We start from the raw sequence: 17,225 nt of genomic DNA, 5'->3' as shown, positions 1-17,225 counted from the left end.
GGCAGAGTGTGAATGGATTTGTGAACAATATTGGCCTGATTTCAGTTGTAACCCATTAAATAAAACATAATTAAGCTCCATTTGCTTTGCAGATAATTAGCAGACAAACTCAAGCCTCGAGTTAAAGTGCACTTTGAAATTGCAGGTGTGTTGTGATGTAGCTAAAGGCTGAAGGCAGTTTCTGATCCCAGGTAATTGAATTTCAGGTGCACTGCTCACTTTTCATCCTCAGATAAGCTGGTTTCTGATCTCTTTTGGCTTTTCCTGCAATTAATTTGCACATGTCTCTTCAGAAACTGTTTCTAAATAATGAAAGGGAGCATCTGGAATGAGGAGCTGCATGTCAAATCCACTGTACATCCTTCACCTCCATTCACAATAAGCAAACAATGTCTTGATTAATCATCAATTAAAACAAACCTCCTCATCAATCTAATTCTTTCTGGAAGATGTGAGTTTTGGCCAAAGAGGAGTCTGGGATTATTCAGGGAGTTGTGCTGCCTTTCCATGAGAAACAATGAGGAGTATCAGAATCAGCAAGTCAGGTCTTTACAGTTCCTGTTCCTGATGGGTTTGCATTGAGAATATCCCACATTTCCTCTGCCTCATCCCTTCCCAGAGCCCTGGGCTGCTCCAGGCAGATTCCAGGAGTCTGAGCATTCCAAACATTCTGTCCCTCTGGATTATAATTTAATTTAATGTTTATAATTTAATGTTCTTGTGTCCTCAGCCTGAATATTTGGTGATATTTCTCTTGCCAGTTGTTTTAATGGTTTATACCAGGAATTTTCTCCTCACCACAGTTCTGTGCCCTCTTCCTGCATCCTTCCCCAGTTAATCCTGAGGAATAAATCCTGAGGAATAATCTCCAGGCACCTACTCAACACAACTGCATTTATCTCTTCCCTTTCTCCTTGCAATTTTCTTCCTATAAGTGACCTTTTTGTTCTTCAGCTTGTAAGAAAAAGGTCCTCCTAAAGAGAGTGGAATTAAATGGAATATGATTTGGGGTTTTTACAGCGTATTTCACACATTCATGGCAGATTCACAAATGCCAGAGTGGTTCTTTCAAAAGTGCATTGGTTTTTCTTGAATAGCTGGGCTGGGGGATGAAAAGAAAAGGAAAATCCTATAGAATAGGGAATTTCATGCAGCTGAAGTTCACCATCTTGTCAAAAATGGAACTGCTGGGTCTTCCTCTCTTCCAGCAAGGGGAGGGAAGTTTGAGCTTAAAACTCCTGAAAGTTTCATGGCACAATATTGGGATTCCAGGTCCAAGCTAAAGAAACCAAAGAGCCCCCCAAGAGCCCCCAGCCTGACCCTGAGCTCAGCCCGAAATCACCTCTGGAGGCCCCGGGCAGGGAGGAGAGAGCCCAAGGCTCAGAGGTACAGGCACAGGTGGAGAGACTCACCTTGTGCTCTGCTCTGCACCCACACAGAGCCCAAGGCTCAGAGGTACAGACACACCTGGGCACACCTGGGCTGCTCAGGTGGAGAGATTCACCCTCTGACTGCTCTGCACCTGCACTGCCCCCAAGGCTCAGAGGTACAGGCACACCTGGGCTGCTCAGGTGGAGTGATTCACCCTCTGCTCTGCTCTGCATCCGCACTGCCCCCAAGGCTCAGAGGTACAGACACAGGTGGAGAGATTCACCCTCTGCACTGCTCTGCACCCACACAGAGCCCAAAGCTCAGAGGTACAGGCACAGGTGGAGAGATTCACCCTCTGCACTGCTCTGCACCTGCACTGCCCCCAAGGCTCAGAGGTACAGACACACCTGGGCACACCTGGGCTGCTCAGGTGGAGAGATTCACCCTCTGACTGCTCTGCACCTGCACTGCCCCCAAGGCTCAGAGGTACAGGCACACCTGGGCTGCTCAGGTGGAGAACTTCACCCTCTGACTGCTCTGCACCCGCACTGCCCCCAGCTCCGGGCTCCCACCAGCTGGTCCTGCTGCACTGGGAAAGGGCACTGGGCACCTGTGGAGCACCAGGGGAATCCTCTGCATGGGGAAGGGAGGGCTGGGTCACTCCATGTGGGAATCACCATGGAACTGCCTTAAATATCAGCCCTGAGGGCGTTGATTAAACTGAGGATGGCTCTTTCTGAGAAGGTCCTGCCTCCAGCAGAACATCAGATACAGAGGGTTTGAAATGGCTCTGGTGCAAACAGAACTAAATTCTCCAAGGATAAATCACATGGCAAATGCTTCTACAAATTTCTGTCACTAAAAAAGGTATTTGATGGCAGCAAACCCCTGAAAGTTTCCTTCTTGTAAGTGAAAACAAGAAAATGTTTTAAACCTTGTAGCATTAAACATTCTAGCAATGCAAATTTGGTTTGGCTACTCCAGCTTAAATTGTTTCTCTAATTATTACATCTCTCCCTCTGGCCTTCCCTCTCCAAACTCACTGGAGAACCTTCACAACGTGTACAGAGACCCTCCTGTGTCACCCATCCCTGTCCCCCCACCCTCCTCATCTCTGAGCTTTCTGCAGGGATGAGAAAAGCCCCAAAATTCCCATTGGTGCCTTCATTCCCTCCCAGCCACCCTAAGGGCTTAACTGCCCTAATTTAAAATTTCTCTTTCTAAGAACAAGTCCCACTTTCCTCCCCCAGTTTAACTGGGGTTATTTTCAGCACATGTTCTCTTTCAGGGCCTGTGTGAAGGTCAGGTGTGCTGAACCCTCAGGCAGAAGTTTATTAAATCCAAATAATTTTAATTTAGCCACAAACCCCTCAGAGACAAAGCCATTTTAATTAAGTACAGCTCCAGGGACAGCTGAATCTCTGGAAGGACTCACCAGAAATAACTGAGCGAGGAATCCTCCCTCTGAAATACCAATTGTTTACACTCAATTAGTGTTTGTTTCTTTCTGCTGGCAGCATTTTTGGTGACCTTGACTTCATCAAAAATGTTTACAGGGCCTTGATGTATCTTGCAAGTTCCATCTGGTTTGTCCACATTTCCATAACGAGCACATCACCCTAATTTTGAGGAGGATTAATTAGAACTCTCTGCTGACAAATTAGAACCTCCTGCACTGCACTGCCCGTGTGGTGGGTTTGGGGGGTTTGATGATCTCGAGGAGCAGGCTGTGAGCTGTTTGTGTGCTGCAGGTTGAGGTGCTGCTGTTCCCTGTGCTCACTGTGCCTCGTTGTGTCCCTCAGGACGCCTTTGGACACCCTGCCAGCGAGATGAGGATAGGGGAGCTCCGTCCGTCCATGCCCGAGACGCCGCTCTACCCGCCCAAACTCGTCCTGCTGGGTAAAGACAAGAAAGGTACTGATGGATTTGCAGCCTTTGAGATGAAACCTTGTGATGGGGATGTGCCGCCTCTGCTTGTAAACCATAGCCTGTGGGCATTTGTGCACGTATCAGTACAGCCCAATGCAATGCAATAACAGATTTACGTTAAAATGTGATTTTCTGGTGTTCCGTTCCCGAGTGCCGGCCCCTGAAAGCGTTTGCTGTGTTTTGTTTCAGAGTCGACAGATGAGTCTGAAGCAGATAAGATCCATTGTCTGAATAACAGCGTTTCCTCAGGCACTTACTCAGACTATTCCCCTTCCCAGGCTTCCTCAGGGTCCTCCAACGCGCACGTAAAAATGGGCTCCCTGCAGACCACGGCTAAAGAAGCAGTGAATAACTCTTTGTGGGGGAACAGGTGTGACATCTTTCCTGACACAGCTTCTGCCTCCCTTTTGTCCTCTCTGGGCCCACAGAGCGACCCTGTTAGGGCGTTTGGGTTTAAAAATCCACGTTTTTGTCCCTTGTTGGCTGTGCAGAGATGGCCGCCCTCCATATTCCATAATCCCACAGCTGGTGGGTTCAGCTCTGTGCCATCTCCAGGTATTAATGCTCCTGGAGATGGAGCTGCAGCTGTTGGTGTCCTATTATTGCTGTCCCAGCTCCCTCTGCCCTGGACCTCCAAAAAGGTTCTTGGAGAGCCATAAGCTGCACTGGACACATTCCAGGACCAGCCTGTGCCTGCCCTAAACCCCCTCACATTGTTCCCTCCACAGCTCTGCCCCTTAAAGAGCTGGATGGGAACAGGCAAAAAAACCGCCTGTGGTGTCTGGTTAAAAAGTGGGGAAACCTTCTGCTGCAATCATCCGTTATTTTTACAGCAGGATAGTCTGTTCAGCAGGATTTCTGGGAACACAGCATGGAGCCAGCCAGGCCTCTGAGTGACTTCTTAGCTTCTCTGTGTGTGCCCTGACAGAGCCTGTGCTCCGGGGCAGAAACCTGCTGCCACCGTTCCCGTGCCAGTGGCACAGCATCCACGGAGCTCCCAACAGCTTGAGAGTAGCTCAGGCAGTGCTAAAACCACCGAGGGGGCAGGTTTGATTCCCGGACTCAGTGATCCTTGTTGGGGCCCTTCCAGCTGGGAATATTCCGTGCTAAGCATCCCCGGATTCTCCCGGTGCGATCCCAAAGCCGAGCTGCTTTCCAAGGACAATGAGCGCTGGCATGCCGGGACAGAGGACATTTGATCTTGTTCCCCTCTCTTGTCTTTGCAGGCTGGCCCAGTCGTTCCCACAGCCCCTGGAGACCAAGCCATTGCTGAGCCAGCGGGAAGCGGCTCCGGCCGGGACCGTCCCGGCGCGCCCGGAGCGGCGCCCGCTGAGCGACGCCTTCGCCGACAGCTGGAACGACGGCTCCCACTACGACAACACGGGATTCGTGGCCGAGGAGAGCGCGGCAGAGAACGCCGGCACCAACCCCCTGCTCAGCACCAAATCCAGGAGCTCCTCCGCCCACGGGCGCCGGCCGCTGATCCGGCAGGACAGGATCGTGGGCATCCCCCTGGAGCTGGAGCAGCCCGCGCTCAGAAACACACACGACTCTGAAGTGCCTCCTCCCAACCCTTGGCAAAATTGGACCAGAACCCCCAGTCCTTTTGAAGACAGGACAGCTTTTCCTTCCAAACTGGAAAGCACCCCCAACACCAGCCCTTTGCCCGAGCGGAAAGATCACGTCAAGGAGTCTCCCGAAATGACGAGCACTTTCACTCCAGGAATCCCGTGGGAATACCACGACCCCAACGCTAACAGGAGCCTCACAAACGTCTATTCCCACGTGCACTGTCGCCCGGACCCTTCCAAAAACGTCATCTCCATCAGCAAGAGCACGGAGCGGCTCTCCCCCATGATGAGGGATTTAAAAACGAACAAGTTTAAGAAGTCGCAGAGCATCGACGAGATCGACATCGGTGCGTACAAGGTGTACAACATCCCCCTGGAAAACTATGCATCCGGGAACGACACCGTGGGCCCCCACGAGAGGGTGGACAAGCTGCTGGGCCCGGAGCACGGCGTGCTGAGCATGTCCCGCAGCCAGTCCGTGCCCATGCTGGACGACGAGCTGCTGACCTACGGCAGCGTCAAGGTGCAGCCGCAGCACAAGGCGTCGGTCACCAAGAAGGTTTATCAGTTCGACCAAAGCTTCAACCCCCAGGGCGCCGTGGAGCTCCCGGCCGACAAGCGGCTCCTGCCGCCCTTCCAGCTCAACGCCGAGTACCTGCCCCAGCCGGCCAAGAGCCTGCCCCAGGAGCTGGTGAGCCCGCGGGGCTACCGCGGCTACGCGCCCGTGGAGCCCATGTTCTCCTTCTCGCAGCCCTCGGTGGGCGAGGAGCCGGCGGCCACCCCGTTCAGCGGCCCGGCCGCGCGCCCCGGCTTCCTGCGCAGGGCGGATTCTCTGGTCAGCTCGGCGGAGATGTCGGTGTTCCGCAGGGTGGGCGAGCCCCAGGAGCTGCCCCCCGGGGCGGACAGGTACGGCCGGGCCCCGTTCCGCGGCGCCCCGGAGCGCCAGGGCAGCATGGCCGTGCCCGAGGCCCAGTTCCTCAAGCGCAACGGGCGCTACGAAGACGAGCACCCTTCCTACCAGGAAGTGAAAGCCCAGACTGGGAGCTTCCCAGTTAAAAACCTCACGCAAAGGAGGCCCCTGTCGGCACGAAGCTACAGCACAGAGAGCTACGGCACGGCCCAAACGCGGCCGGTCTCAGCGAGGCCCACCATGGCAGCTCTGCTGGAAAAGATTCCGTCAGACTATAACTTGGGTAACTATGGCGACAAGCCTTCCGATAGCAGTGATATAAAGCCGAGGCCTCCCCCTGGGAAGGGAAATGAGAGCTGTGCTAAAATGCCCGCTGACTGGAGACAACAGCTACTTAGACATATAGAAGCTAGAAGGTTAGACAGGGTATGTTTGGCATTTCTCTGCAATTAATGCCTTTAGTTGTGTGTTTCGCTCTGTCAAACGATTTGCACGTGCAGTGGTGACCACCAGAATTCCCAGGGATGAAATTCCTGCCGTGGTGTCAGGGGGACCGGCCCGCCGAGGGCCCTGGGGGTGCTCGGCTGGAGTGAGGGACCCCAGAAAATCCAGAGGCTCCTCACTGACGGTGCCCCTCGGGACGGCCGCCGGGGCGGAGGCTCCGGGCGCTGGGTGAGCCCAGAGGCCTCACGCCGGGGCCGTTCCTTGGGGCAGTCACTGGGGCGGTGATTCTGAACCCTGGGTGAATCCAGGGGCTCTGTCACTGGGCTGGTGACTCCTGCAGCTCTGCCCAAACTCAGGAGGAACCCTGAGGTTCTCCCCTGCCCGTGGAAGCGCTGCTGGAGGCACCAGGTCAGTAAGGACCGAGAGCTTGGAGAGGTGCTGGGCACATCTTGGCAGTAAAAGGGAATAAAGGAAAAAGAGAATAAGTAATAAAATGTATTTTAGCTCTGGTGTCACTGTTAGTGCAGTGGGCTTAAAAGTGTCTATAACTGAGAAATATCCCTGGGTATCCACTGCCACGGTTCTGATGGGAATGTGATCATCACTCCTTTTAGCTGTAGGAAGTTATGCTGATTTGCCTTCTATCCAAAGGGTACTTTAGTGCATGATTCAGTCATTACCTATTTAATGACCTAATCCATGAATCCTATTTACTCCGTGATTTGAAGTGGTTGTGACAAATTCCTGTGGTGAAATGCATAAGGGGTCATTGCCAAATGTGTCCATATATGCTTTATGCTAGAGCCTCCTGAGTTTGGTGTTAATATTCTCCTTACCTTCCATGATATTAAATTATCCTTAAGGATCAAATGGGGAAACTTCAAAAAGGGGCTCCAAGGCCAAAGCGTTTTCCTCCCTCAGCTCTTTTCCTTGTGTTGTGTAAACCCACTGGGAACTGCCTCCCACCCAGAGGAAGCAGTGCACCCTGAGCAGGGCCCTTCCTGGCGCAAAAAAAACCCTTGCCAGGTGTTGCTGGCTTAAGGAACACCTTTACACTTGGCTTACAACGTGTATGAAGAGTTCCAGGGTTTAACCCTGGAAAGCTGGCACTGGTGTCTGTCCCTAAGCCCTGCGAGGTGGTTCCTGCTGGGTGCAGAGCTCCAAGGAGCTGAGCTGAGCTGGGCTGGGCTGGGCTGGGCTGGGCTGATGGGAACCCTGGAGAGCAGCCCCTGTCCCTGGGGTGGGCACAGCACCCGTGTCCCTGCCCTGCCCTGCCCTGCCCTGCCCTGCCCTGCCCTGCCCAGCCAGGTTTTTGGGGAGCAGGGCTCGCTCCTCCCCGCCAGGCACAGCCCTGGCTGCGCAGCCCACCCCGAATTTGGCCATTTTTTTTGCAAAAGCGAGATTGGTACGAGGTGAAGTGCAGATCCCACCACCCCCTTGTGCTGTCAGCGTGGAAGTCCTCTCTGGTGCCCATTTTCTGTACGAGGAGCAATGTACTCGCTGTGTGTGACCAGTGCATGCCTGGAGGAGCTCTCGAGACTCGGGACAGTTTGTTGGCTTAAACTAAAACTCTGTGAACTTAACCATGTATGTGTGAGACTTAATTCTCAGCATGTGTGTTCATATGTGTCCCGTGGTTGTTTCCTCTACTCAGAGCGCTGCTTACAAACACCACACAGTTAGCCTTGGCATGCTGCACTCTGGAGGGGTTTCAGCCATGCATGCCGGCCGAAGCATGACTTTAAACTTGCAGCCTAAATCTAAATTTGAAAACCAAATGCTTCAAGAGCTACCTCTACCGAAAGTAAGTATGGGCTAGCCAGCATTGCCGGCATTCCCGGTTAATTAATGATCCTTGCTTCCTCCTGGTTTAGCTTCTGCCTCTTCCTCCTGCTTTGAGGATGCCCACTCCACAAAGCAGGGCTGGCAGGGACGCAGCTCTGCCCCTTGCTGGCCTTGCTTTTTGGATTCTGGGCTCCCTGGCTGTCATTCCTGCTCTCCTGCTCTCCTCACACACGCCAGCGCTGCCATTTGCTCAGTGGGGAACATGGTTTGCTCTGGGACTGTTTGATCCTAGAAAAACGGGTGTGGAAATGTTATACAGGCTCCAGGAGACAGGGATTTCAATATCTGAGCAATAATTGGGTGTGCTGTAATTCCTGATGGGTTTTGAACACGATACCACACCCAAACCCATTTCAAACTTCAAGTAACACCTAAAAAAGAGAGTATTTCCCTCATTTATTTACTGTTTATCTTATATTTATTATGTATATATTGTTGACTAGTACAGACATACAAAACCATGTATTCCCAAGGAATATCTGAAGGGAGAGGCACACAGGACAAGGCAGAGAGGGTCATTCCTGCAGGATTCTCAATGCCAGGGAGGGATGCTGAGAGCTTTCCCTGCATCCTGAGGGATGGGCATAGCTCAGCCTCCCCCTGCCCTGGCACAGAAACCAAGGGGACAAATCAGCAGCAGCTCTGTGAGTGATGAAAGGGCAGCAGAGCCCAGGTCCCAGTGTTCCATCTGTGCTGGGAATGGCCAGGCTGGCCCCTGTGGAACAGCAATTCCCAAAGGAGCCTCCCAAGGGTTCAGAGCTCAGATCCAGGGGTTTGAGGAGAGCAGGACGATGCAGCAGCAGCAGGAGCTGGCCCAGAGCTCAGCCCTGCTCCCCTTGCCCACCTCCAGCTGGAATTCCCAGCAATCCAGGGCAGGGGGAGCTGTGCCAGGCCTTCCCCAGTGTCCCCAGCCCTCCATCTCCTGCCACCTCCATCCATGTCCCCCGTGCTGCTCTGGGTCTGTGCTGCTCTGTGGTGGGGCGGGGGGCTCCCAGGGGATCCCCCCGGATGTGTGTGCTGGGCAGGGACACCCCAGTGTTGTCTTTGCTTCCCGGACCTGTCTGTCTGCTCAGGTACTTGTCGCCTGTCCCTGGAAAAGTCCATTGGGAAAAACCCATCAACCCCAGAGAGAGGTGCTGGTTCCCTCCACATGTTGGGAGTGAGGTGGTTTGGGCACTGCCAGGGTTTCAGGCTGTAGGTGAATGTGGATATTAATGATGGATGTCTGAGGAAACCCAGGAATCTGCTCTGTGATCTATTCTGGGGTGTGGTCTGACGTGGGTTATTCTGCTTTTCTCTCTCACCAGCATTCCATTGCTCCATGTCCATAGAAACTGTGATGCTGAACTGCACTGAGGGGTTGTTCTCTCACTGTACTGTTTGGGGAAATGATTGTTGGGAAAGGTCACTGCAGGGGGAAATGACTGTTGGAAAAATGCTGTGTATATTTAGTGTTGTTGAATTTTATTGCTTCACACCTTCCACAGAATTTGCATTTCCTAAAGAATCCAGGCCACAGCAGTTTAATCCTTGCCTCTTCTGCTCCCTCCTTCCCGTGGCCTGGATTCAAGAGAGTAATGAGTGAGCTCTGGCTGTCAGGAAACCAACCTTAACAATGAATTGCCTTGAAAATGTTCATGACATTGATCTGCCCCTGCAGAAAATGTGGGAAGTGCTGCATTTCCTCTTTTCCCCACATTTCCTGGAAGTGGAGCTGGGTTGCAGCCTGTCCCAGCTCAGAAAACGGCCACAATTTTGGGGTCAAATTCCTTTTGCTGCAGCAAATGAAATCCCAGGGTTTCCCTGTTTCTGGAGGAAGCTGAGAGCACTCTCTGCATTTTCCCTTTTACCTGTGGAGTACGAATTCCCCTCTGCAGGTCAGGCCCAGCTCTCTCCAGAGGGATAATTTCTGCTTTTGGCTGCCAGTGAAAAGTTTTAAAAGCTCATGGTTTGGTGCAGCCCATTCTTAGAATGGGAATTCCCACCTTGCTTGGGAATCTCGGAGGACACCCAGAGAGGCCCATAAATGGATCCCTCAGGATGTGACCAGATTCCCAGGGCAGCTCTGGAGGAAATTGCTCAGTTTTCCATTTTTCTATTTTTAATGGGGGTAAAGAAAGCTCTGCAAGGAGATCCTGGACTTTAAACTGGGGAAATGTTTTTTCTAGTGGTTTTTCATAGAAGGAAAATCACAAATTCAGTTATTTTTCTAGAGGATTTCTTGAATGATGGAAGAATTATAATGGAAGTTTCTTTTCATTTTAAATAATCACTTCACGTCAGAGATGTGATTTAAATCATAATTTCCTTCTATTTACTTTTCAACTTCTGTCTAAAAACAGTTTTTAATGGAAAAATTCCCACCTTTCACATTTCAAAGAAAATTTGATTAATTCCTTCATCCATCTAGAGAAGTGTATCCTGATTTCTTATGTTTTTTACCCAAAGCTGGAGAAGAAATGCCTGGAATGGCAGAGGGGAAGAACAGACATTTTTTGCTCCTTTGCAGACTCCCATTAATCAATAAACACTGAAGTGTGCCAGGTGCTGTCAGTGGCAGGACAGTGCTGGAATTTTGGGAAGTCTGACACCCAGAAGGAGTTGAGAAAACTCCCAGTGATGATGGAGAAATAGAGGGACGGATAATGGAAATTCAGGGTGGGGCAGGAAAAGTCCAAACCCCCTCCAAAGCCTAAAAACAAGAATGAAACAACCAGGGGGAAAGTGACAAGGAAGAAACATGGAACAGGAGAGAAAAGGGAATTATTGGGGAAACTTTCCCTGTGTGTTGTGACCATTCATGATGAGGCAAACATTGAATTCCAGGTCAATATTGTACAAAAATTGTTCCTGGCACAAGGCAGGAGGTTCTGGGAGCTGCACACGGAGCCAGCCCAGCCTCAGCACTGCCAGCAGGGGATGTTTGCTGCAGAAAACACAAACAGCTCCTTTGCCTTGGTGGCAAATCCTCCCCACAAAGTTCCTGCTGCTGGAATGAGCAGGGAGCAAATCCTAACTCCAGAGTTAACGCCAGGCTCTTTAAACATAGGAATTTCACCAAAATCCGTTTTTCTGAAAGTAACGAGTCCCGTCCAATGAGTTTTCTCTCTCACCATTCATTATTCTCATTATTTCTGTCCTGAGCCCCTCAAGCCCTGCTGCTTGCCCCCAGAGAGCCCCCGGTGCCGCGAGCGCTGGGCAGGCCGGGCGCCGTGTGCGTGGCTGGGCTGCTGTGGCTGCGTGTGGGGGGTTTGTGCTGGTGACTAAGGGCTGCCCTGCCTTTGTGAACAGACCCCGTCGCAGCAGAGCAGCCTCCTGGACAACGGGCAGGACGAGGTGGCCGTGGGCAGCCCCTGGAACCCCTACCCGCTGGGCCGGCGGGACGTGCCCCCCGACACCGTCACCAAGAAGGTAAGGGGGGACAGCAGGCATGGGACAGCCTGGGGACAGCAGGACAGCAATGGGGACAGCAGGACAGCAATGGGGACAGCCCTGGGGGCAGCCCTGGCGGCAGCAGGACAGCTCTGGGCAGCACCCGTGGCTGCTCCAACCCTGAAAGCAGGAATTGCTGTGATTGAGGGCAGTGTTTGATTGAGGCCCTGATGCCTTGTGCAGGCTGCCCCAGAGCAGAGCTCCAGAATAAAGCAGGGACTGATTCCAAGGATCTCCTCCATGGATGCACCTTGGGCAGCACCAGAGCCCAGCCAGGGCTGCACCCAAGATGAACCAAAATGGCCCCAAAATGCACGAGCGGGCACGGGCTCTGTCCCTGGGATCAGCTCTGCTCCATTTGCACCTTGCAGTTCATTGTCCCATTCCAGCTTTAGCCCTGCAGTCCCACCCTGCTTGTTTTTCTCTCTCCAGCCCACGGGGTTTGTGCTCCGGGGCTGAGATTTGGATCATTTGTCCTTGGTGCCCAGCTGGAGCAGGAATTGTTTTGTCTCCCTGCTCTGTGCACAGAGCCCACCAACACTTAACATGAAGCCCAGACCCACACACTAAAGCAGCACAGAATCTGACAATATAAAAGCCAAACCCTGAGGCATCAGCCCTCTGTGTGCTCTGGTTCTGCTGTGGGCAGTGGGCACAGGGGGCTGGGCAGGGCTGCTCCTGCCCTGCTCCTGCAGGGTCTCATCCCAAGGTTTCACCCCAGGGATGATCCCAAGGTTTCTCCTGCCCTGCTCCTGCAGGATCTCATCCCAAGGTTTCAGCCCAGGGATGATGCTCAGTCCACAAACAGCATGAGGGGTGGGATGGCTGCAGCCCAGCCCTGCACAGGCACAGCCTTTTGCTGTTAAACTCCCTGGAAGAGTCACTTTCTGGTGCTTCTGTGGTGGTGGACACTGAATTCCAGTGCTTGGAGCTCCTGGCTGCCCCTCCCAGCCCCAGCCCTGCTCAGCAGTGCTCTGACCCTAAAGTTGGAGACTGGAGAATCCTCACGGCCCTATTGGAGGAGGAGCTGCAGGGATGGGACAGGATAATCACAGGGATCACTGTCAGGAGATCCCTCCTGAAGTCCCAGCAGTGAGTGACACCACCGTGCACAGAGGAGCATCCCAAGGAGCTCCTGCTGCTCCAAGCTTTGTCCTTGGAGATGCAGCCAGGGATCCCTGAGTGCAGGAGGGTTGCTGAGGGTGGAAACAAAAGCCGTTGCTCCCAGAGATGCCTGCAGGCACAGGAGGAGGAGGGAAACTGATGGTGAGGGATGGAGCTGGCCCAACAGCCGAGTTGCTGGTGCCCTGATCTGCGGGAAATGGGGATGAGCAGAGCCAGAACCCCGCATTTCCCGGCTGCAGGGGGAAACGCCGGGTCAGAGCAGGGAGTGGGACTCGGGAGCCGGGGCCGGGGCAGGGTGTGGGGCTCCGGGGCCGGGGCCGGGGCAGGGTGTGGGGCTCCTGGTGCCGGGGCCGGGTCAGAGCAGGGAGCGGGGCTCCGGGGCCGGGTCAGAGCAGGGAGCGGGGCTCGGGAGCCGGGGCCGGGTCAGAGCAGGGAGCGGGGCTCGGGAGCCGGGTCAGAGCAGGGAGCGGGGCTCGGGAGCCGGGGCCGGGTCAGAGCAGGGAGCGGGGCTCGGGAGCCGGGTCAGAGCAGGGAGCGGGGCTCGGGAGCCGGGGCCGGGTCAGAGCAGGGAGCGGGGCTCCGGGGCCGGGTCAGAGCAGGGAGCGGGGCTCCGGGGCCGGGTCAGAGCAGGGAGCGGGGCTCGGGAGCCGGGGCCGGGTCAGAGCAGGGAGCGGGGCTCGGGAGCCGGGTCAGAGCAGGGAGCGGGGCTCGGGAGCCGGGGCCGGGTCAGAGCAGGGAGCGGGGCTCCGGGGCCGGGTCAGAGCAGGGAGCGGGGCTCCGGGGCCGGGTCAGAGCACGGAGCGGGGCTCCGGGGCCGGGTCAGAGCAGGGAGCGGGGCTCCGGGGCCGGGTCAGAGCACGGAGCGGGGCTCCGGGGCCGGGTCAGAGCACGGAGCGGGGCTCCGGGGCCGGGTCAGAGCACGGAGCGGGGCTCCGGGGCCGGGCCCGGGTCAGAGCACGGAGCCGGGCTCCGGGGCAGGCTGTTCTGACGCGCCGCTCGCCCACAGGCAGGTAGCCACATCCAGACGCTGATGGGCTCGCAGAGCCTGCAGCACCGGAGCCGGGAGCAGCAGTACGAGGGCGGCATGAACAAGGTGACCATCCAGCAGTACCAGCCGCCGCTGCCCATCCAGATCCCGTCCTCGCAGGGCTCCCGGGCCCCCCAGCCCCAGCGGTGCCTCATCCAGACCAAGGGCCAGCGCAGCACCGACGCCTACCAGGAGCAGGTGAGCCTCGGGGGCATGGGCACAGCCCGGGCTGTGGTGTGGTGAGGTACCAGGACGAGGTGAGAGATGAGAAATTGGCTCCAGGTTCTCAGAGGGCTGATATATTATATTATATTATATTATATTATATTATATTATATTATATTATATTATATTATATTATATTATATCATATCATATTATATCATATCATATTATATTATATCATATTATATTATATTCTTAATTATGTATTCCTATTTATTATATATTTTATATTATAAAATATAATTATATATTATAATATAAAATCTATAATAAATATTAATATATAATTAATATGTAATTTATTATATCTAGTAATATATAATTATATATATTGTATACATATAATGTATAGTTATAATATTTCTAATATTTATATTATATTATACTATATTGTATTATACATTATATATAATATTATATTATATTTGTTATATTACATTATATTTATTAATATAAAAACATATATTTCTTAATATTTAATGTATAATATATAGTAAATAGAATGCGTTAGTAATTAAGATATTCATTAATAATATTCTATTTTATGTTATAATATTATTAATATTATAATATTAATATTTATAAATATTATATATTTATTATAAGAAATTATATACTAAAACTATACTAAAGAAAGATAAAAGGTACATACAGAAGGCTAGCAAAGAATGAAGAATAAAATCCCGTGCCTCACCAGGGTCCTGACACAGCTGGGACTGGGATTGGTCATTAGGTTAAAACAATTCACGTGCTGGGAAAGCAATTGTCCAAGTCACATTCCAGAGCAGCTTCCCAGGAGAAGAAATCCTGGTGAAGGGATTTTTCATAAAATGTCACAGTGACACTGGGGGGCACGGGGCAGCTCCGGGGCGCCAGAAATCCCAGAGGGGCTCCTCCAAAGTGCCCACGGGAGAGGGAACCCTGGGCAGGAGTGGGGGAGCTGAGCCGGGGAGTCCAGAGGAGCTGGGACTGGGGGAGCTCTGGTGTGTCTAGGGGAGCTCTGGTTGGACTGGGAGAGCCCTGGTTGGACTGGGGGAGCTCTGGTTGGACTGGGGGAGCTCTGGTGTGTCTAGGGGAGCTCTTGTTGGACTGGGAGAGCTCTGGTGTGTCTAGGGGAGCTCTGGTCGGACTGGGAGAGCTCTGGTGTGTCTAGGGGAGCTCTGGTTGGACTGGGGGAGCTCTGGTTGGACTGGGGGAGCTCTGGTTGGACTGGGGGAGCTCTGGTGTGTCTAGGGGAGCTCTGGTCGGACTGGGAGAGCTCTGGTGTGTCTAGGGGAGCTCTGGTTGGACTGGGGGAGCTCTGGTTGGACTGGGAGAGCTCTGGTTGGACTGGGGGAGCTCTGGTTGGACTGGGGGAGCTCTGGTTGGACTGGGAGAGCTCTGGTGTGTCTAGGGGAGCTCTGGTTGGACTGGGAGAGCTCTGGCTGGACTGGGGGAGCTCTGGTTGGACTGGGGGAGCTCTGGGTGGACTGGGGGAGCTCTGGTTGGACTGGGAGAGCTCTGGTTGGACTGGGGGAGCTCTGGTTGGACTGGGAGAGCCCTGGTTGGACTGGGGGAGCTCTGGTTGGATTGGGGGAGCTCTGGTTGGACTGGGGGAGCTCTGGTTGGACTGGGGGAGCTCTGGTGTGTCTGGGGGAGCTCTGGTTGGACTGGGAGAGCTCTGGTGTGTCTAGGGGAGCTCTGGTTGGACTGGGAGAGCCCTGGTTTGACTGGGGGAGCTCTGGTTGGACTGGGAGAGCCCTGGTTGGACTGGGGGAGCTCTGGTGTGTCTAGGGGAGCTCTGGTTGGACTGGGAGAGCTCTGGTTGGACTGGGGGAGCTCTGATTGGACTGGGAGAGCTCTGGTTGGACTGGGAGAGCTCTGGTTGGACTGGGGGAGCTCTGGTGTGTCTAGGGGAGCTCTGGGTGGACTGGGGGAGCTCTGGTTGGACTGGGAGAGCTCTGGCTGGACTGGGGGAGCTCTGGTTGGACTGGGAGAGCTCTGGTTGGACTGGGAGAGCTCTGGTGTGTCTAGGGAAGCTCTGGTTGGACTGGGAGAGCTCTGGTTGGACTGGGGGAGCTCTGGTCGGACTGGGAGAGCTCTGGTTGGACTGGGGGAGCTCTGGTTGGACTGAGGGAGCTCTGGTGTGTCTGGGGGAGCTCTGGTTGGATTGGGGGAGCTCTGGTTGGACTGGGGGAGCTCTGGTTGGATTGGGGGAGCTCTGGTGTGTCTGGGGGAGCTCTGGTTGGACTGGGGGAGCTCTGGTTGGACTGGGGGAGCTCTGGTGTGTCTGGGGGAGCTCTGGTTGGACTGGGGGAGCTCTGGTGTGTCTAGGGGAGCTCTGGTTGGGCTGGGGACAGGCTGGGTCCATCCCTTGCCCAGCACCAGCCATCAGTACCCATTTTCTCCCAGTGTGACCCAGTGCCACCGTTTGGAACTGAGGTCCCTGGGCAGTGCTGGCTCAGACTGAGTTCATTTTCAGCCTCTGCCCTTTGCCCAGTGACTCCATTTGGGGCCAGCAGGGCAGGGCTCTGGGGGCACCCTGCTCTGCCCAGACCTGCCCAGCACAGCCCAGCTGCTGCCCCAGTGCCCCAGCCTGGCACGGGCACTTGTCCCAGGGTGCTGCACATCTGGCTCCTCCTGGGAAAATAAAATTGCACCAGGCAAAGCCTCACTGATGGGTTTATCCCAACGTTTAAGTGAAAAACTTGGCCAGGGTGAACTTCTCTTTCATTAATCTAAAGGGGTTTTTTCCTCCCTGAAAAGAGAACATTAAAATCCATGCAAAAATCCATGAACCACAGGGAATGTTATGGTATCAATGCAGTGTGGGAAGATACTGCCAGTTCTTCCAGCTTATATATTTTATAGTTTTGTAATACTTCTATGTTTTAGCAATATTCCAGTGGCTTTTCCCATTTTGTGGAGTGCAGGGGCTCAGCTCCTCCAGGGAAATGGGATGTGAGGGCAGGAGGTGCCTGCCTGGGGCAGGGTGCAGTGCTGACACCCCTGTTTTTCCTGCCTAGTTTTGTGTGAGGATAGAGAAGAATCCTGGCCTTGGCTTTAGTATCAGTGGTGGAATAAGTGGACAAGGAAATCCATTCAAACCTTCTGATAAGGTAAGTGTGAAATTCCTCTCTCCCCGCTCCTGGTCTGAGAGGTCACAGAGTGGAGGCAAAGAACAGGAGGGGATATTTGTGCCTCTCTGTTGGTGTAATTGAAAGATTTTTTTCCCCATTCTTAGCTTTGTTCTTGGGTGGATTTTTTGTTGTTTGTTTATTTTGGCAGAGTGTTGTTTGCTTGTTTTCCCAGTTAAAGAAGATGAGGGAATCAAGCATCAATCCCATGAGTGTCTGGCCCATATTCC

General features: G+C 53.4%; 1 protein-coding gene across 1 annotated transcript in view; it reads left to right on the top strand.

Annotated features, from left to right (window-relative positions):
• LRRC7 (leucine rich repeat containing 7) overlaps positions 1–17,225 on the top strand; it is a 59,763-nt gene that overhangs the window by 39,598 nt on the left and 2,940 nt on the right. Inside the window, exons 17-23 of the mRNA XM_058808472.1 lie at positions 3,174–3,285; positions 3,490–3,670; positions 4,527–6,207; positions 7,880–8,029; positions 11,362–11,481; positions 13,634–13,852; positions 16,885–16,977. Of these exons, the coding sequence (XP_058664455.1) occupies positions 3,174–3,285; positions 3,490–3,670; positions 4,527–6,207; positions 7,880–8,029; positions 11,362–11,481; positions 13,634–13,852; positions 16,885–16,977 (2,556 nt within the window). The remainder of the gene's footprint in view (positions 1–3,173; positions 3,286–3,489; positions 3,671–4,526; positions 6,208–7,879; positions 8,030–11,361; positions 11,482–13,633; positions 13,853–16,884; positions 16,978–17,225) is intronic.

Source organism: Ammospiza caudacuta, chromosome 7 (assembly GCF_027887145.1).
Source record: "Ammospiza caudacuta isolate bAmmCau1 chromosome 7, bAmmCau1.pri, whole genome shotgun sequence".
Lineage (NCBI taxonomy): Eukaryota > Metazoa > Chordata > Aves > Passeriformes > Passerellidae > Ammospiza > Ammospiza caudacuta.
The sequence above is the reverse complement of the archived record's forward strand: the minus strand, read 5'-3'. Positions and strand labels throughout refer to the sequence as shown.